Source organism: Periophthalmus magnuspinnatus, chromosome 15 (assembly GCF_009829125.3).
Source record: "Periophthalmus magnuspinnatus isolate fPerMag1 chromosome 15, fPerMag1.2.pri, whole genome shotgun sequence".
NCBI lineage: Eukaryota > Metazoa > Chordata > Actinopteri > Gobiiformes > Gobiidae > Periophthalmus > Periophthalmus magnuspinnatus.
The window spans coordinates 21,629,951-21,651,713 of NC_047140.1; the positions used below are offsets into that span (position 1 = coordinate 21,629,951).

General features: G+C 38.4%; 1 protein-coding gene across 5 annotated transcripts in view; it reads left to right on the forward strand.

Annotated features, from left to right (window-relative positions):
- Nucleotides 1–21,763, forward strand: part of LOC117382152 (signal-induced proliferation-associated 1-like protein 2) — a 130,052-nt gene that overhangs the window by 41,905 nt on the left and 66,384 nt on the right. For all 5 annotated transcript variants that reach the window (XM_033979211.2, XM_055227174.1, XM_055227175.1 and 2 more), the window contains exons 2-4: nucleotides 10,450–12,167; nucleotides 15,122–15,255; nucleotides 17,994–18,182. In XM_033979211.2, coding sequence (XP_033835102.1) covers nucleotides 10,679–12,167; nucleotides 15,122–15,255; nucleotides 17,994–18,182 — 1,812 coding nt within the window. In that variant the 5' untranslated portion in view covers nucleotides 10,450–10,678. The remainder of the gene's footprint in view (nucleotides 1–10,449; nucleotides 12,168–15,121; nucleotides 15,256–17,993; nucleotides 18,183–21,763) is intronic.

Sequence of the window (21,763 nt, forward strand, 5' to 3'; positions counted from 1 at the left end):
TCAAAATAATAACACAGTGGTTTTGTCCAGCACATGTGTCTAAATTGAAACACATTTCACGTTACATTTTTCTCGTCTTGCTCTGATTTTGCATAAAAAGTACATCTGGACAAGACTTTTGCTCCAACCTGGACTGGCGTGTATTTCTTCTTTTAAACTATTCTTTTAAACATTTTCCGTCCTAATAGCTAATCAGAGTTTGAACGCTGCTGCATGCATCTCATTTCTTAAAGTGCAGTCAGGCCTGAGTGGATTAGTTATAATAATGTTGTCGGCAAATCAAATTTGCGGCTGTAAATTCAATAGTGCCGCGGTGGTAATGTAATGCACTTTTATTGAACATTGCCTCATTATAACTCTATTTCCATAAATGTATTTTGTGAAATGTCAGCCATGTTTGTCTTGGACAAGTCTGGGCACATAAAGTTTAGTGTTGGGCATAATTGGCAAATAATGAAAACTGGAGTGATGCTTTTGACCAAAGGCAAAATTTACAAAGTTCTCCCTTTTGGAAACTGTGTCAATGTACTTTCTAAATCCTATTTTTATTTGAACTTCAATAATGTAATACCTCCAGTTGACGTAAACGGCAAAGCTGAAGTAGGTCTTTCTTCCAAAATCAGAATTTCCTGCTTTCAGTCCAAATTTAGATGTAGTAGTTTCCAAATTCTCATATACTTAGTTTAGTTGTACTGAATTTGTGGTGCAAGATCCGTGGCAGTACCTGGCAAGAGTAACTTTGGCATAAATGTATGTTTTAGTTTGTTGACTTGTTTTCACTGAAGTAGTTCTCACTGAAGGTTTATGAGCTGTCCTTAGTCCACTTCAGGCCTGCTTAGATGTTTCTGCTTTCCATTCAGCTTTGAATATTAGCAGTAGTAAATTAGATTATAGTATATTTAGCCCAATTTTTCAATTCGCTATAATTTTGCTTCAAAGCTTTGTGGAAATAAACAAATTTCCAAGTTGAATTTTAGTTTTGAACTGTCAGTGGGCATAGTAATTAGCCTTTGACAATAGTAATAGCACAACAGAATTATATTGATTTACTTTTTAAATTTAGTAGACTTTCATTGAGTACCACAGTTCTTTTTTTATTTTATTTTATTTACCACTTTTACAGCTCCATTGGCATTTCTACTTATTTGTCTTCAGTTGACTTATCACTATAGATTTTTTCCCATGCATGTTTAATATCCTATCCACAGTGGGCAGCGTGTCCACTTTTACAACACCACATTAATTTGTACTGTGCTTCAATGTCATTTTAAAACCTGGACTCCTTCTCTCCAGATGAACCAAGATGAAAGATGGTGCAGGGAGAAATGAGTTCATTACAGTAATTAGACTCCCCTCTCTCTTCTTCTAACCCTCCCCCCAGCTATTCTCAAGCCTTGTATCTTAAACACACATAATGGCCGTACATTACTCCGATAATAAAGGGTTGTTAGGACAGCGAGCCGCCCACCCTCCATCTGCTGCCTCCCTGTACGCACCACGTACAAAGGACTTTAAACAGCACCTATGGGTCACTATTGTGTTGACCAAGGAGGACAGGGCTGTTTGTTGATTTGACCTGAAGTAGCTGTAATGGCAGTTGAACTAGTGGTTATACTGTAGTAATTATTGTAGATGTAGTTTTAAGAGATGTGTCAGTAGTATTGACTGTGGAAGTTGAAGAAGTTGTATTAGTAATGGTTAGTTTGCGGCAGTAGTAGCAGTTGAATTCATTGAACAAGAGTAGAACTTGTAATAAAGGTTGCAGTTATGGTAGCTGAAAATAGTAGTTATTATGCAAGCGGATAGCGGTAGTTAGCTGACAGTAGTTGAAGTAGTAGTAATAGTAAATATTAGTACAGTAGCATTGGTGATAGTAGTACAAATTTAGTTAAGCCACCACTTTTGTAGAAGTAGCAGAGGAGTGAAAGTGGTTGTGCATATTTGTGGGTAAATCTCAATTGGGGCATGTCACAAAATAAGTAAATAAACAACATGATATACAAAGTAATGCAGTTGTAATAGTAGTATTGTGTAGTTAAACAATTATGTTGTGTATAAGTAGTAGAAGCAGTTGAAGAAGTACTTGCTGTAGTATCAGTATTTGTTTAATAACCTTGGATCGGAGCAGATATTTTGCTGACTTATATTGGTATTAAAATGAGTAGCATCAGTTTTAGCCGCCATATTGGTAGTAAAAGGACTACATAGTTTCAGTTGTAGTCATATTCCCATTCGAAGGACTAGGTAGTATCAGTAGAAATATTGGTAGTAGAAGAACTGAGGTATCAGTGGTAGGAAAACGGCTTCCTTTGGGTCAGAGAAGGTACATTTTGCGGGGAGCTTTTGTGTTGGAGTTGTGGGGGTGAAAGAGAGTAGCGTGTTCATTAATCACTGTCATGGAAACGACTAATAGCAGCAGAGGAAAGGACACGCAGAGCTCCATGTTGTAGCTTTATCCTGTGTCTGAGCTAAATTCAGACCTCTCACCTCCCCCTGACCTGAGGCGACCACACAAAAACAAGGTTATTGACTTTTGCTGGTTGTGTTTTAGTTGTTGTCAGCAGCTTTCACACATTACAATTTCTGAACCAGAAAGATACAATGTGTGATAATGTCTTAACAGGTCACAATAAATGTCACCGACTTGCTATCTGCCCTGTAGCCCGTCAGAAAAGGGAAATATTTCACAACTTTTATGAAAAAAATACGAAGATAAAGTGGAATATAAACTGTCTACAACACCATGATTTTTTTATAATAACTGCACACAAAAAAATGTCGGATGCAAGAGTGCCATTGTTGCTTTGACTAGAATGTTTCGTTGTATAGCGATCTCCATGGAGACAAGCGGGTGGCTCCACTTTGATCTTTTCTTTCTTTCTTTACCTTTATTTAGACAGGGGACCCCAATGAGAGCACTTGGGAGTCTCTTTTCATGGGCGCCCTGTTTAAACTACAATACAAGCAGAAAAAAACAAAACAATCAGGTATACAAGTCCATGTAAAACAATAAAAACAGATGCAGATGTGCGTATAAAAGTTTGTTACCAGATTATTAAATTGCAATTGTGTCACCAGCGTATCCAGTTTTGCTTTTCCTTGGAGTGTATTCCATCTGATCAAAATACAGTTGGATCTGTGAAAATACAAGCCCCCACACAATAAGAATGTATGTTTTTTTGATAGATAGATCAGATTAGTTTAATGCAATACTGTGGAAGATTGCAGAAAAGTTACATAGTGTACGTGGTTTTGCAAGTCACATTGTCTCTGCAGGGTTAGTTTGACTGTGCCAGGTTTGTGTATATTTTAGTAGTGGTGCTTTTAGGCACTGTTCTCCACCTGCTTTCTTAGTTCATATTTGAGCAGACTTCTCCAGGGCTGTGTTGTGATGTGCGGTGATTACAGTCTTCCTCTCTTCGTCCTCACTCATCATGTCGGTGTTGATAAAGTGGTCCCGTACAGGTGCCACATCTCACTGTCTCTGTGGAAAGACGCTTTAAGACAGAGTTCACCCAGAATCTCAAGCCGACGGTAGCTCCTGATGCCGTGACAGACTGAGGAGGAGACCGGCCCAATGAACCAGGCTTAAGATGATGTTTTATTCAAGCTCCAACTCAATGCGAAAGTGGTGTCTGTCTAAGTGAGTTATGAGAAAATGAAGGAAAAACATACGATATTAATTAGAGGTTTGCTAAAATATTGAAATATAGCCAGATTGCTGTAAATTTGGTGGTATCGTAGTTTGGCCACCGCTACCCGTTAGAAGAAAACAACACTGTATAAAATGTATTTATAAGGGATTACATCATAGACTGCTGGAATATCTCACTTACTTGTTGAAAATTGATACGGGAACATTTAAATCAAGATCACATGAGTGTATAAGTCTACTACAAAACTGAGATGGGAAAAAGAGCATTTGGCTGTTTTGCTTCCCCAAAATGGAATATATTTCAAGGACAAACTAAACTGGATACTTTGGTGCCGCAAATGCACTTTAATAATCTGGTAACAAACATTTATACTCATACCTGCATCTGCTTTTATATTTTAAATAGGTTTATGTTCTGTACAGCTTTGATGGTATTTGAACAGGACGGTCATGAAAAGCAGAGTCTGATGAATTAAATCATATTTGAGGTTGCTGTTTTAAACTTGTTCATGCAGCACATTTGACATATTTACTGTTTTGTTGATTAAAACAAGTGTATTTCATATTAAGAATGTGAAATTTTATATGCTTTATGGTATAAAATGAGTGATATACAGTAGAATACTATGTGAAATATAGTGTTTTATCCAAGTGGGACCCTGTGAGATTGGTTGTTTTCTGCTTATATTCTTGTCTTGTTACTAAATTCAGCCATTTCAATATATAGAATTACATATCGCATTATCTCAAGTATATAATTATCTAAAGCTGATTACGTTATAATAGCAATCTGTAAACGCAATTGTATAGATGTAGTTATTTCAATTAGCACGTATCCACACTCCCACAAATGCTCCAGTGACTAATGCCCAAGAATTCAGTTTCGTTTCGCACCAGAAAATAAACTCCTTTCTACCTGGGTTTGGGGGGGATTTGGGAGATTAGCTGAAATAGGAATCCCCAAACAATAGTGAGGTAGAAACAATGCAAAAAGCCTGGTTTATAATTTAAAGATAAGTGTTCACACCTGGTTTGGGTAACTTCAAATTCAGGAATAATTACAGTGTATTTCAATACACAAAGTTCTCAAAGAAACTGTTAAAACATTTACAAGATTACTTCACTTGTTGTTTATAAAAGTATTCATAATATATATCTGTCTCTTGCAATATTTAAACAGAAATCTAATATGTAAGACAGTGCTTCATCCACACAAAATTAAAAACAAAATCTGAGCTGACTTGTCAAACACTTGCCAACGAGATTGAAAACACTTTAAAATCATAATAACTGGACACATTACGGAAAGAAAATAGGTCAGCTTCATGTTGTTGATAACATTACACCAGATATTTAAGTCTGAGAATGTGTGTACAGTGTGTTGAATGCAGTATTGATCCAAAATGTCACTCGGTCCTTCCCAGACACAGTAGACATGTGTATTGTAATGAAGAGGCATTGGTATTGTCGGCTGCTCTGCTCCTGTCAAATGCGTCATTATTCATCATTCATAGACATATTTCCCAGAGCAGTGCATTATGCATTCACATGACACAATACAACACTGCCGTCTTTGTCCGGGGTTAAACACTGAGATGATATGGTGTTTTTCACTTGGTTATAAAGTACAATACTTCAGAAACAAATGTGTATAATGCTACTGCTCCTACTACTGCTACAGCTACTACTATTACTACTACTGCTGCTACCACTATTATGACTACTACTACTATTATGACTATAGCTATTACTATGACTACTATTAGTTTCACTACTGCTACCTCTATTATGACTATAGCTACTACTATGACTACTATTACTTACTAGTATGACTACTATTAGTACCAATACTGCTACCACTATTATGACTACAGCTACTACTTTGACTATTACTGCTATGACTACTATTACTACTGCTACTACTACTATGACTACTACTATTACTATGACTACTGCTACTACTATGACGACTTCTACTGCTACTACTATGACTACTACTACTACAACTACGTCTACAACTACTACCCACTGCTACTGTGACTACTATGACTACGGCTACTACGACTACTACTACTAATATAGGATCATTACCTTACTTTGACAATAAATACATACAATTTCTGATTTAAAAAAACTCATTAAAAACCTACAAATATACTTATTTAAAAGTATCTAGTCACTTGTGGTTAAAACACTGTGCTACTGCTACTACTACTACTGCTATTACTTCTACTACTATTACTACAACTACTACTATGGCTACTACTACTATACAAAAATAATGTATCGGTACTCAATTAAAACTAAAAACCTACAGATATACTTATGTAAAAGTATCTAGTCAGTTGTGGTTAAAACTCTGTATTCCTAAGCAGAAGGGGTAGTAATAGTAGAGTAGTAGACTAGTAGACTTCGGACGACCACTCCTCAGAATGAAGAGAGATTGTTATTAATATTTTAGCACACATTTGGGTCATGCATGCATTACTTTCATTAACCGATATTTGTCTAAAACGGTGCTATTTTAAGCTTCTGACATGCTTCTTGTGTATTCAGCCTCGTCGCTCACTGCTAATCTCGAGGTGCCCCACATTTCCCCCTCAAAGTTACTCTACAAACGGCATGAAACCTAAACATTAGCCTGGAAACTAGGGCTGTACTCGATTAAAGAAATTCTTGGTAGACTCCTGATTGATTAGACTAAAAAGCTCGTGTAGCAAAAGCTCTCAAAACTTTTACACATCTCTATGTATCTGACTACACCTGCACTGGAGTTCAACAACTATTAATGCAGAAAAAAGTACTAGGAAACAGTGCATTTATATAAAGACAGATTAAACTTGAATTATGAGTTTAATCTACATTTTTACACAAACATGCCAAAAAAAAACTTCTCCTTTTTGCTCTTGTCGCATATAAATCCTCATAATCTAAATGAAATGCTAAGACTAGGCCTGTAACAAAAACACATTTTGAAGCACGAGATATTGCTGCAGAGAAATACTGTGATAAATGGTTATATACTGAAACTATAATACTACACAGTAACCTTAAAGCAGGAAAAGTTAGTGAATAAATGTTTAAATACCTTTTCTACAAGACTATTGGGACAAACTTAGACAGAGCTAAATTATCACAGTTTCTTATCTAACCAGACACATCCTTGGATTTGCAAGTGAGGAGCGGTTATGAAGTTTGTTACTTTGCTGGTATTTTTGTAACGAGTGAGGTTTACTCAATAACTCATGGGGTTTTCACTTCATTGCAGCAGATACCACCAGCACAGAGGAACAAGGAAAAACCATTTAGGTCAGTGTCGCAGACTGCTGGTGTGTATTTGTGAAGGCTGTGAGCTCTCCCCATGCCAAGTCCCAGTATCAGGCATAAATGTGCTGCAACACCCTCGTCATGGGCTCTCAGTGGACCTCAGTGTCGCCTGACCTGAAGAGTGGAAGTATATTTTGACTGTTGTTGCAGGGCAAATCCCGAATGATATTTCTCTGGGTTTTTTTTTTAATACAGATTGATATCAATCTAGTCCCCATGCCGTCTGTTGCATCTCAAACTGGTCAAACGTGAATCAGATTTGTTTCTTTTTGGTTGTTTTTTTTCAGTGACACACATGAAACGAAGGATCTCATTGGTCACCTATGATTTACAAATAAAATCAAATATATCTCACCCCAGATTAATAGTTTAGCACTTCACTCATTGATTCTACAGAAATTTGTGATGTTTTTCAGCCCCCTGAGATATTTTTTTTCCTTTATTTTTTCCTGTATGGACGGACTAGTCCAGCTGTCAGTCACGCCCATTTGAAAACAAGGAGATTCACCAGTGACTCACATCTTCATAAAGTATTGAAGAAGTTTGTATTCTGGCTCCCAGGCAATAGAATTTGAATTTGAATGAACAGAATTTTAGATTTTTTTAAATTTTTTGTTATCCAAGGTTATCATGTAGCAACTAACCATGTAGACACAAACCCAGTTAAATTGACTGAATTAGTTCTGGAAGGGCATCTGTTGTGATATTCAATAAGAGTAACTAACTGCATATATATTTCGATGCAGATGTTTGACGTGGCTACGCAAAACAGAAAAGATTGTAGTTATTTAGCTACATTTTACTTTTTCAAGCTTGGGATTGTTTTAGTGGTATCTGTAGTAGTCAGTAGTTGTTGTAGTAGTAGAAGTATGTGTTTGAGCAGTAGTAATAGTAGTATAATAGTGGTTATAATAGTTGAAATAGTAGGAATGGTTCAAACAATACCTTAAGCAACACTATGTTCCTGTGTATTACATATGTCAAGTTGTACATTTTCTGGGCAGTATTTCATTAACCATAGTATTTGTGGTGTACTTGTGGTGTTCTCTGGGCCTTGTCTCAGCACAAAACCATTATTGTACGTCTATCTCTATTAGATTAACTTTGCCCAGTTGTTGAGTTTTTCGGCAGGAGGGTGTGTACAATCTTTGACAGTATCTGGACATGGCTGATGTACTTGGGTTTAAAATAGGAAGCCATGCATTCGTGTTTGTGTGCAGCCCAAGAGGATACTCAGCTGCTTTCAAGGACAAACGGTGTCCTCCAACGCTCGGGCGCTTGAATAAAACTGCTGATTTAAGCACATTCGCCTGTCATTGTTTTTAAGCTGGGGCTGTGTAATGTTAGGGGGAAATTAAAAACAAAAGAATGGGTTAATGTTGTTATAAGAAACACTATATTGGATTGTGAATTTGATTTGGGTGAATTTGCATATCTAAACCAGGACTAAACCAAGTAAAAAACAAGACAAAACCAGGTCTAAACTAGTTCAAAACCAAAATCTAAATCCATTTTAAACACTATATTACCTAAGCGTTTCCAACGTGCTACCAGACCTTAAAACCAAAACCAACACTCAAATAAGTCTGGATAATATCAGAATCATGTCAGGAAGATGCCAACATTACAAGAGCTAAGGGCCAGTGGTGGAAGAAGTACTCAATTGTGTACATATACCGGAGCTAAAAATAAAAGTATCACATGAAAAAACTACTTCACTTAAAGTATTAAAGTACCTGTTGAAAAGTGTACTTAAAGAGAGGCTTGGATGATCAGCGAAACGTCCAACTTTTTTGGCCATTTGACAGATTTTACTTTTGACTTTTACCACTTAAAGAGTACAAAGTAAAAGTATTTTGTGCAGATTTTGAGATCTAATGAAGCTTCAAGTGTAGTGGTTTTTCTAGCTTTTTTATTTGTATATTCAGTCAAATTATGAACATGGTAAAAATAACCTCTGAGCCTTTCCAGCAGGTCTCAGACAATAATAAAAGATACTTTTCAGTCCACTTCAAAATGTAGTGCAGTAGAAAGTACAGATACATGCTCTCAAATGTGGTGAAGTAAAAGTACCAAAGTATCCAGTTTAAAAAACTTTTTAAAGTAAAGTACTGATATATAAAACTTTAAAAAGTACAGTCCTTTACTAATTATGTTCCACCACTGACAAGAACTAAACCAGAACTAAACCAAGACTAAACCAATACTAAATAGTTGCCATTCTCCATTATAACTCTGTCTATCCACACGACAATATAAAAGTAATAGTCTTACAAATGACTTTAATTTGCAGTTACAGCCCACATAGACAGTAAAAGCGATTTGTGTCAGACACTGAAGCGATTCCCCATTGTGTGATTTGAAGTCTTAATGTTACAGCGGTGTGCTTGTATGAGATGTCGTCGCTAGTGAGAATTTAGCTGCACATCTGCCCTTAGTGCTGTAATTTCCTTCATTACCATCTGTTAAAACCCGGTTCAAAGCCCAGATGAAGATAAGCATCCATCTTTTTATGAACTCAAAATAGTGAAAAAAATGTCACGCTTAGTCTAATTGCCATAATTGGGTAGATGCTTTGTGTCAGCTCAGTGCAGCCCTACATACGTCGTTTTGGAACAATTTAGGTCAAAACGATGATGATTTTTATAGCTGATCTGAATGTGCCATATTTTCAGGTCATCTTGAGAGATTCTAATCGTTATTTAAGATTATTTTTGTACCACATATCTGATGAATGCTACTACAAGTACTACTACTGCTGCTACTGCTACTACTACTGCTACTACTACTGCTGCTATTACTACTGGTACTATTACCACTGCTACTATTACTAGTACTGCAAGAAGTGCTGCTACATCTACTTATTTATTTAGGTTTATTTAATAGGGATAAGAATATTTCATTAGGTCATGTCACAGAATACATTTTAGCCACATACTATTAACACTTCATTTACTTCAGTGTCACAGTTAACGATCAAGCAAATTAGGTTAAATTTAAAGCAAATACAAAAGCACAGTTGATTTCTTGTTGATGCATTTTTTGACAGTAGTAGATTGTTATATGACGGGGTACGGCTAAAATGGGACAGACATTTGGCAAGCTGTCAGAGCTAGAGCTAAACCAGTGATGCATGCAAGTAGGCCTGTCTATGTAACATTGAACCACCTAAAACTATATTGTGTTGGTAATATTCTGAATAAAACTGTTATTTAATTACAATTAGGTCTTGGAAATTTACCAATCATGTCTAATCATCAGTTATATGGTTGGGGAGGGTTTAATCGAGAGGTTTATAGCCAAACTTTAGATAATAAAAGCAGTCAAAAATGGAGACTGATTGACATGAGAAAAAGAAAAAAAGTTGTTTTTTTTGTTGTTTTTTTGCTCAACTCAAATAACAATTTATTCTGTATTCAAAATGATTCAAGACTGACATACTAATTTTCTTTTTTCCTTTGTTATAGGTTCGACTACTCCATTGACAATTGGTAGATTCACCTTCTGGACATCCTCATGCAGCATGCTTTGAAAATGTGGCCCTCCTCCCTGTCTTAGATTCCAATATGGCCGTTCCACTGATCGGGGACACTGGCTCCTACCACCACCCTCCTTCCTCTCCTCTGCAGTGAACACGACCATACGAGGTAATGAAGAAGCACCTCCAAGAGCGCACCTCGTCTCTGCCAGCGGGATATGAGTGTTTCGTGCCCGGACACTAAATCTATCCTTGTGGGAACTGTGGGAGGCCCAGAAGAATTCTCCAAAGTCATGCAGTCAGAAGAGTTGTTCAGCCGAAAACTGAAATCACTCAATGGCAGCATGGGACCACCGACTGCTAACATGCAAGGGAAACCTGATAAATCGAACGGGACTCCAGCTATGCCTAAAATGGGCGTGAGGGCCAGGGTCTCCGAATGGCCCCCCAGGAAAGACTGGGACGGTAGACCTTCACCGAACTATCAAAGTGTCATACCTGTATTTCAAAACGGCCAAGAACATACGGTTGAAATCGTAGAACAAGGCGAACAGGTTTGCGTAGATGTAGACTATTCTGATAAGTATACTTTAGATGAACTTCTATGCCACTCCCCCCTTAAAGGACTCCACCCCATTCGCCAACGGAGCAACAGTGACGTGACTATTAGTGACATTGATTCGGAGGATATAGTCGATCAGAGTGCAGTTAATCCTAATACAGGTGCGTCTCTACATCGTGAATATGGCAGTACCTCGTCAATTGATAGACAAGGCCTTACCGGAGAGGGCTTTTTCACCATGCTCAGGGGGTACAGAGTGGAAACTATGGACCACCGTAGCATCCCGCCAATGGGTTTTCCCGAACTGTTGCGTTGCGATGCGTCTTTGTCTCCCAGTTTGCAGACGGCAGCCCAAATCGCAAGGGGAGAGATAGTGCACATTCCTGGGTATGATTACGTAGACAGTTCCCTTCTTTATAGCAGAGAAAGGGAGAAATCTTTCATGAGGAGATTGAAGTCTGAATCATCTGAACCATCGATTTTCAGGAAATTACGGACCATAAAAAGTGAGAGTGACGCTTTGAGGCTGTCCCTTGAAGATGATAGAAGACCACTAAGTTTTCAGAAATGCTTTGCTCACTATGATGTCCAAAGCGTATTGTTTAACATTAGCGAGGCAGTGGCAAGTAGAGCGAATTTGAGTCAGAGGAAAAATACAACGACTGGAGCATCAGCGGCCTCTGCAGGAGCTATAGGCGGGACAGGGCCTATTGTTGGACTGGGACAAATAGCCGGTTTAGGTGCAGAAAGCGGGATGCCTGGGTGTAGCAGCTCCAACCCGCCTCTCTTTGAGTCTCCTCTGGGCAGTCGCGAGGACCTCAACCCAAAGGAAAATTTGGATGTCGATGAGGGAGATGGCAAAAGTAACAATTTGGTGTTGAGCTGTCCCCACTTTCGTAATGAGATCGGAGGAGAAGGGGAAAGGAAGATCTCCTTGTCCAGAGTCAACAGTGCTAGCTACCCCGGTGTTTCAGAGAGTTGTTCGTTTGAGTCCTCTCTGAGCTCACACTGCACCAACGCGGGGGTGTCCGTCCTGGAGGTGCCCCGTGAGAATCAACCTATCCACCGAGAGAAGGTCAAGCGATACATCATTGAGCATATCGACCTGGGGGCCTACTACTACCACAAGTTCTTCTACGGGAAAGGTAAGCTAATACAAAATAAGGCTGCATGATTTTGACAAAACATTCAAATAGCATTTATTTTTACAAGCATTGCAATTGCGATATTTGTTTAAAAAGTACAATTTTGTTCATATTGTAAAAAATTTACTGCTAAAGATTCCCATATCAAGCAAACAAGAGTTTTCAAATAAATAAAAAAAAACACAATATTTTGTTATATTGTACATCGCAAATATAAAACATATAATTTTAGTGTTCTTTAAGATTAGCATCAGTTGAATTGAAGTGGAGCATGGATGTGGAGGTTTAGATAACTCGTAGGGCAACATTGTTTTGTGCGAGTATGTTTCCTACAGGGACATCCAGAGCGCCTAGGGTCAGATATCTTGACAGCGCAGTTATTTTTGTAAGAGCAGATAAAATAGTATCCAGAACAATAGCAGGCCTGTGCGTTTCCACTTCCTGAGAAGAGGAGCGATCATGTCCTCTCTGTGATATTGGTCTGAACTCTGCAGTGGGGCTGTGATTAGTCATGTGAGAGGAGAGAGGTGAGTGTTCAGTGTCCCGCAGCTGTTCCCTATGGGGCCTCCGAACCAGAGCACCCTCCGAACAAAGCACAGGGTCAGCAAAACCACGCCAGGTTCAAGCTTTCTCATTAAAACACCTACATGACCGAGTGGGACTAGTGCCACATTATCCTCCGCTATAGTCTCTGCTTGGGGCCAGTGCGCTCTCAGCAGATAGTGTTACAGACCTAAGCCCCTCCAGATAACAGCTGCTTCACCTTTCACACTGGAGATGCTTGCACTTTTCCACAAAGATTCACTGTATTGAAATATGCCTGGCTGCGCTGGGTTAAGCTGCAGTCAAGGTTAATGAGACTGTGTATTCACAGTGTCTATTTACAGTAAGTTTGAGTAGACCATAGGAGTGCCTCTGAAAATCATTTACCATGAAGCCCAATGTTCCCAGTGCAGTTGTCTGTGTGTTTAACCCCTCACTGTGCGGCCCACGGTGATGTATAATTGAAACACTTTAGTTTGCTCTTATGGCTCTGAGGTTATTGCTTTTACAGTGCTGCTTTTACTGCAGTTTGTGGTTATGGCACTTTTTCCATGAGGTGTTTTATTGGAGAGACAGTCCCGTCGTCACCTTGGTTTCCACACACACACACACACACACACACACACCCACCCCTACACATATACACACACACAGACCGGCCGCGTGTCACCACTTCAGGGTGAGCTTTTATCAACCTGAGCTGAACATTGATCCCATCGATTACCCAAAGCCCGAGTTCCCACAGCAACAGGATTGTCCTCCGCAGGACGTCCTAATGGACACAGTGTTTCCTTCACACCCCCAGGCCAAAGCCTTGTAACAGACACGTCGTGGTCATTTACTGTTCAATGAGAGATGAGCTGTGCACTGTCTCATGCGACCTTAAAAGTGACACAACTTGAATCAAAGATTTTAACCATTTGGGATGATTTTGACAGAATGATGTGACAGGCAGGGTCTTTATTTAAAATGACATTCAGAGTCATTTGTGTCAGAACCTTCTGACAGCAGCGAGAGCAGTGACAGGCATGCGTAACAGAAGCAGGCTGATGAGACACTTCCTCTGTGCTCTGGGTGCTATGGGTGTCACACATATGGGTGTGTGGGTGTCATATGCTCGGACAGGCCTCCCACCACCATTTGACCTCATGCACCACGGAGCTTTGTGCCCCGGTCAATGGCCACATCCAGCCATGCATTCATGCAAGCGTTAACCACACAACCCTGTACCTTTAGTCCCTCTTCTTTATTATTTATACATGTATGTGCACGGCCCTTACAGTTGTGTCAAAATGACAGGGACTAGCACATTTACATTGCATGCTCCACATGCTCCAGTATCTTTAAGTCTTACAGGGATGTATGAGAGCTGTGCATCCGTCTCCTTTGAGGGCTTCTTTGTTGTCTTATGAATCCCTGTCTTTCTCCCTGGCTTTTCTGCGGATTAGGGACTGTTTGCTTAAGGCACCACTTGGAGTGTGCACAGTCTTCCTCTGTCCATGGCCTAAACATACAAGGCTTTTGAGCTATTCTTAGACCAATACCAAACATGTTTACTATTGTAGAGCTTCATAGCTTACTTAGATTTTGTGTTAATTTTAAGTTGTTTATGCTCACTTAATCAACAACCCTCTTGCATCACCACATCTCTATTAAAATCAGGGGTATTCATTATAACAAGTTCATTTCTGTCACTCAGCAACTCGTCCTAACGTGTCAATCGTGAATTTGAAAATAGCTGTCCTGCTTATGTTTCACTAAATGACACAGAATAGCTCTTCCCATATGCAGGGGATATCCCAGCGGCCTGGTGTTAACAACTACATCCGCACTTAAATGTAGCCAGGAAAATTTGTCTGTCTCTCCTCATATTTCTTCCACTCAGCTGTGTCAGGTGACCAGTAAAAACATGGAGTGGAAATAGCCTTACCAGTGCCAGTATAATAGCAATACCAAAACAACATCTGTCAAAATTTAGCAGCAGTAAAGTTGTAAGCTGCCATAATTACTTTTTATGACATTATTTACACCAAAATGTATTTGTGCAGGCATTATTAGTTAAATAAATTCTAAACGTACAGTTTTAATCATTGTGTCAGTTATCTGGTTTACATTAAACAGAATTGCGTGTATAGGTCAAAATTTCCTGCAAGGACATTTGTCTTTTACTAATTTACCCAAAATGCCCTGTGACGCACTATTCCTAATCTGATTGCACTGTTTTATAGGCCTATATCCAGTTCTTCTCATCTGCTTTCCATTGTAATCACTGTCATGCTTGCTGTTATCTGTCCTAAAGCACTATTTTAATTTTCAAAAACTGTCTTACTCATGAAAAATCTGTACGCTTTGATATGCCTTAAATTAAGAAAATCTGATGTTGCGATTGACTTTCTTCTTTTTACTTTTAGAGCATCAGAACTACTTTGGGGTGGATGAGAACTTGGGACCAGTGGCTGTCAGTGTCCGCAGAGAAAAGCTGGACGAAGGAAAGGAGAAGGACGGTGCACAATACAACTACAGAGTCACCTTTAGGACCAGCCAGGTAAATACATACATACAACATACATTACTTTACATTGGGCCATGGTAGTTAAGTTTGTAGAGGCCTTTGCCAACTAAGGATGGTAGTTTGAATCCCATTCCCATTCCTTTGGGCAAGATGTGAATGTTCATTGTTTTAATATGCCCTGAATACCAAATAGAGTTAGAAAGGAAAGTAGTATATTAACATATTAGAACACACTATAAATTAGGGATACATGATTTGGGGAAAAAATGTGATTAGATTTGCAATGTTTTCAAAAGTGGATTATGTTGTGAGTGCACATTATAAACTACTTCAGGAGCATTAACATTTGAGAGAAGACTGAAACTCCTAAATACGATAATCCCATGTATTTCTGATCTGAACTGAACAAGTCTAAAGTACAAGTTTAACAAAAGTTTTCTATAAAGGATAAAGGACAGTAGAGGACATTCTACTATCTTAAATAATTGCAGCCTTTACTGTATCAGCATGAATTGAACTGGTATTTTTCAGACCTTGCATCATCCAAACGGCCAACTATCTTATTATTTTCCTAGATATTTCTCTTTATTTCAGTTCACCGAGTAGCGCTGATGTTACTCAACACTATGCTCGGTCTTGCAGCTCAAAACAGTCTAGTTCAGTCACAATGGGGTCACGGCAGCAGACTGTCCTCTGTCTGCTCACAGGCCCTAATGCTACTCGTGATTCCGACAGGACCGGCCATCCGTGCAAAGAAAGGTTTATGCTCAAGTCAAAACACTCGGAGTACGTTATAAGTGGGAAGACAGAACGTAATTTTAGTACAACAATACTATGAGCTATGATATATGTTCCATAAATTGACAGATATAAATACTGGAAACAATGAGATGATTTAAAACTGTCACTACTGTATCTCAATTTATCATTTCATAGTAACATTTAGTTCTAATGTTGTAATTATTGAGGTGCACTGATACCTAATACCAGATTATATGCATCTTTTACACAACATTTTAGTCTGATAATTACATCAATAGTGTAACATGACTTAGGCTTAACATTGAAATTGAGTTGTTTTTACCCAACGCTGTTTGTATTAGACTTTTCATTTAGCATTGTAAATCCAATTTTAGATTTTAGTCCTAGTAAAGAGTGAGCAACAACTGGTACATACACCAACAACAATGGGCTATTCTTGGATGGATAAATAAACCATTTACCCATTGACCATTTACCTACCCTCTACAACTCTGCTAATAAACTTTGCCTAAAATAGACCGTGTTGTCCCGTCCTTCTTGTCACCATGGTCACTGGGTGGTCTCTTGCTTTGAATAATTCAGGTAGACCAGCTGTGGCAGGCAAAGAAATGTCAGTGATAACCAGTGCCAGACCTGGTTTACAGCACCACTCCCTCAATGAGACAAAGGATCTGGGTCATAGCTCAGAGAAAGTGGCAACTCCCAAACTCCCAGCGTCTATTTGCATGTACAACTTATTCATTCAACCTTATAGCTCTCCACTGTGCAAGGCTGCTAGCTAGACCGGAATAATATGTGCAAAACATCAGTGATTTTTAACAACAATAATGATAATGAATGTATCACTATCTTCACAGACCTCCTACAATTTCATCCAAATATTTAAAGGTGCATTACGTAACTTTTGTGACACTATGGAAATGTTTTGCTTTGTCTGGAATGTTCTACAGTATGACATTTATTAACTTCTGTACTATCTCCATCATGACAAGCAGGTCAGGTCAGATCTGTGAAGTGGCAAGCCTGCTAACTGCAATAATACAGGGTGTGTTTAAGTAACTAAAACACCTGTAATTAAATAAATTCAATATAGTTTAATGTCACACTGTGGAACATTCCTGGCAAAGAAAAACATCTGACCCGCCACCATATAAGTTGTATCTTCAAAATCCATTTGATATACACAGCATTTGAAGGAACAGTGAACTATTGCAGCTAAACTAATATAAAAATCACATGTCTTTGGCAGCATCTATTCCACCCTCTTGTTTTTACACAGTCAAGTAATCTGCTTTCTGAGTATTGGATGGACTGTTGACGTCTATGCCCAAGCTATAAGTGGATCAAAACGAGATTTATTGGCAAAAACATGTCACAAACAGCATTCTGGGTCATCATTTACTGGCACATTAGCGGGTAACGCTCAAACATTACAGCTTCACTTGGGCCGCTTGCCGTTTTAAATATTTACAGTCTGAGTTGTTACGGCTCGTCCACTGAGACATGCTTGAGTTGTTGGGAATAATGTGGTGTGACACAAAACCATCCATAGAGGAATTTGGAGCAACAGTTAAAATACAATACAGAAGCGACATCAAAACAGATTTCTGAAAACGGCAAAAACATCTGCTTATAGCTTGAATACTGAATATCTCAATTTAAGAAGTAGGTAGGCAATGCTTTTTTTAAATATAATTATTAACCAGCCAAGTTCCAGTGTATTGAGACTGGTTTTGTCAGGACTAAATGAATAATACAGTAGGAGATCATCAGCATACATATGACACAAGACACCTTTAAATGATCTGATCTAGTGGAAGAAAACATACAACGCAAACAAAGTTGGGCCCAAAACTGAACGCTGAGGTATCCCAAAAGATTAAAAAAAATAGCTGGAATATGTCTACTTTGTACATCTTAATTTTTTCAAGAGATTTCCAAACCAAGTCACATAAATCTATTCTATTGCAGTGTCTGAATGAATAATTACCATCTGTTTTTGTCATTAGCTGACCACACTGCGCGGGGCTATTCTGGAGGATGCTATTCCGTCCACAGCCAGACATGGGACGGCACGTGGGCTGCCACTCAAAGAGGTGCTGGAATACGTGATCCCAGAACTGAACATCTCCTGTCTGCGGCTGGCCAACAACTCGCCCAAAGTCCCAGAGCAGCTACTCAAACTGGACGAACAGGGGGTACGTTCATTTAAGCTGTTTTAATCGGTCGTTTTATCATACAGTGGTTTTAAAGCTGTTTGGTACTAATAATCAAATCTTCTACAGTGTCATTGCTTTAGTCGTTTTTTAATTATCTTAAGTGCTGTTTTAGACCTGTTTTAGACCTGTTTTAGACCTGTTTTAGACCTGTTTTAGATCTGTTTTAGACCTGTTTTAGATCTGTCTTAGGCCTGGTTTAGACCTGTTTTAGGCCTGGTTTTGACCTGGTTTCGACCTGGTTTCGACTTGGTTTTAGTTCTGGTTTAGTCCTGATTTAGACCTGGTTAGACCTGATTTAGACCAGGTTTAGTCCTAGTTTAGACCCGGTTTAAGCATAATATAGTTCCACAAATTAATAACTCTGCTAAATTATTATTTTTGTTCTAAATCTTGTTTATAGCTCTTAGTTAGTCCTGGTTTAACTTGGCCTCAGCCCAGACTTAGACCCATTTGATCCACTTGCACATAATAATACCTCTTGGTGTGAGAAGTTTGAAAATTACTGTTATCAAGACACTATCTTTTAGTAGCAGCTTTAGTGAAACAAAGAGAAAATCCCAAACTTGCAAGATGTTACCTAAATAATAATTCTGTATCGTAAAGAAGAAAATAAATGCCAATGTAGTCCTAATTTTTCTGTCTTACACTGCAACCAAAAACGCAATATTTAAACCTTTGCAAAATACATGAAATGCATTTGGATTTTCTTTGTCACTTTTCCAGTGCACTTTTAGCTGTCACTGGTTTCTACAATAGGCACATGAACAATGCGTTGTAATAGCATTCATTATTGATCTTCTATTACGGGCGCCATCTTTGACACTTTTATTATCCATCAAAACAAACTAGTCCGAAACACCAGGCAATCCTTTCTCTATTTGGTTATTTCTAACTCAGCCCAAACAGTAACAGACCTTGATAAATAGACTTACATTGAATCAATATGAATCCAACACTCACTGCATTGACTATAATGGCACCGTCTTGGTCCAGTCTTCTACCTGAAACACTGGAGATCTCATATTCAGGTTGGCTGGCAGGCACTGTCACATTACATTATCCCATTTGACAAAAATAGCCATTAGTGATGTGGGCTCTGTGCACCAGTGTCAGAGATGGATTCGTTGGCTGATCTTATGGCCTTTAATTTCACGTCTAATGAAAACGCAAGATTGAAAGGAGCCAGGGGGATTAGACAGCGCGTGTTTGACTATCAGAATCAGCTGCTTATTATTAGTGTAATTAATATTCTTTAGAGTGGTCCATCCAGGTCCAAGTATTAAAGATTGACTGTTTTAATAAAGTGGTTTACATAGGCATAAGCAGTGTTGACAATCTTTAAATGGATTTTACTTTATGCTAAATGTATGTTAAAAAGTGTATGAGTGAAATGTATGAATAACCAATACTTACAGTGCTTCAAAAGACACTACCCCATATGTATTTATTCACTTGCTTGTGCTTAAGTAACAGTCTTGTGCCATTGTTATAGTACCCAATTTTGGCAAACATAATCTTAATCTAATCCATACTTTTCTCAAATTTATGTCTAGTATTTATTTTAATTAGATTTCCTATTGCCTTTATTCCACTGTTGACAAGCCTTCTAAACCAACAACCAAAGAAAGCCTTCAAATGTTGTGTAGACAAGTTATTTCATTTAACGTATAGTCATTTTTCAAACGGAAATATCATGTTAAATGATTTAACAGTCACCCTTTGTAAAATAAGTACCGCATACTTAACCTCGTGTCCTAAATCCTCTTTAGATATTGATATGGGTCTGTCCACCTGCTGCAAAGCTCCATACCTTTACTATGAGGCACTGTCTGCAGCTCTGTGTGGACATAAGACAGGATAGCATAGTGGAAGCGGGAGAGAGGAGAGAACAGAGTAATAAGAAACCTTTAAAATGACTGTGAGGAGTTGAGCCAAGTCTAAGTGGAGCCCAGAGCTTCGCCAAGCGCTACTCCTTTTGTTCCTCCGACTCTCCAGCTCAATGTCCGGTTTTGTTTTAGCCATCAATACTTTGCTCATATGGTTTTCATTGCATGATACAAAGCTATGTGCAAAAGTGTTGCTTAATTTATGATAAGCCTTGACTATTAGTACTTCCATAAAAACTGTAGTAACATGCCAATACGACTTGTCAGTAGCCCAGAACATTGGCTATATTTACACGCACACTGAAATCTGATTATAATATGCAAACTATTAAACATGATGTGAGTAATCAGAGGGACCATGATCAGATGTTTGCATGTCATTTTAATCTGATAATAATAATAATCACATTTTGACTGTGCTTGTAACAGCCACTGTGAGGATTCAAAGGAGTTTTATAGGATTTTTTTTTTTTTTTTTAAACAGCAAATAAAGTTATAAATTTGGGGAAAACGGGACATGGTCTGGTTAGTTAGTTGTTATTGGAGGATAGGACCAGTTACTAGGCAGAGATCTACCTACAGTATCAATTACGTACATCTATTTGTGAATTTTGGATCGTAAAAAACCCTAACACACACTGCTGTTTTTCCCTACATTTGCTAACAAAGACAGATGTATTCTTTTGCACAGTAATACTAGACTCAAGAGAAAAAACCTACCGCCCCATGTTTGTTTTCATGTCTTTGCCAAAAAATCTTGCCGCTTTTATCTGCAGTGGGAGAGATGGAAACAAAAACGTATCCCCTTGTTTTTTGCTCTCTAAATGTGCGTGCTATTTCTCGGTAGGTAAAAGTATCCCGGAGCTTTCAGAAAATCCCCCGTCCGAAATAATATCTTTGAAAGCAATGTTGTGTGTCTGTAAGAAGAAGAGCTGCACATATGTGAAAGTGTTTTAAATCACCTTGTACATCACAGCGAGAGGGCCTGTTCACAGATGGACTGGCAAATGCATTAGCCACTAGATTTGGAAACCTGATTTTGAGGTGGGAGAGGGAGTAAATTGCACATAAGGAATATAATACAAAAAAGTGTCTCTCCATCTTTCTTTTCCAATGCTTTATCACGTAATTTAATTTGAAGGAAAGATGAAAATGTCACGTTTGGCTTTCATTTAGCACTCTGGGTGATTTTAAATAAGATTGGACAAGATAAAGGGTTTTTCTTTCCCGCTGGTCCCTTTTAGAAGCCATAATTACACTTAATGATATTTCACCATTGCGAGGTCAAGAAGAGCAGAGTAGTCTTTTCTTCTGAAATGATGCAAAACAAATGACCCCTTTCTTTCATTTTGACCGCTGTTTTGTGAAGGTCATTTGAAATAATATGTTGATGACCTCGCAATTTTCTACAGACAAAAGAGCATTACTAATTTCCCTTGTTGCGCTTTTATTTAATTAGAGATTTTGGAAAGGGAAAATAATTTGTTTTTTAGATGTTAGAATCTTAAACATCGTGGGGTTGTGCTGCAGCGCTGACAGATTCTGCAGTGTTGTTGTATAGAGCAAAAGGACACCGCTGTCTCCCTCAGGTGATGCTCTCCAGAGAGAAGTTATGCCCCAATTTCTTTCCTTTATTTAGTAACTCATATTATTGTGTTTTTACGCTTTAGGAGC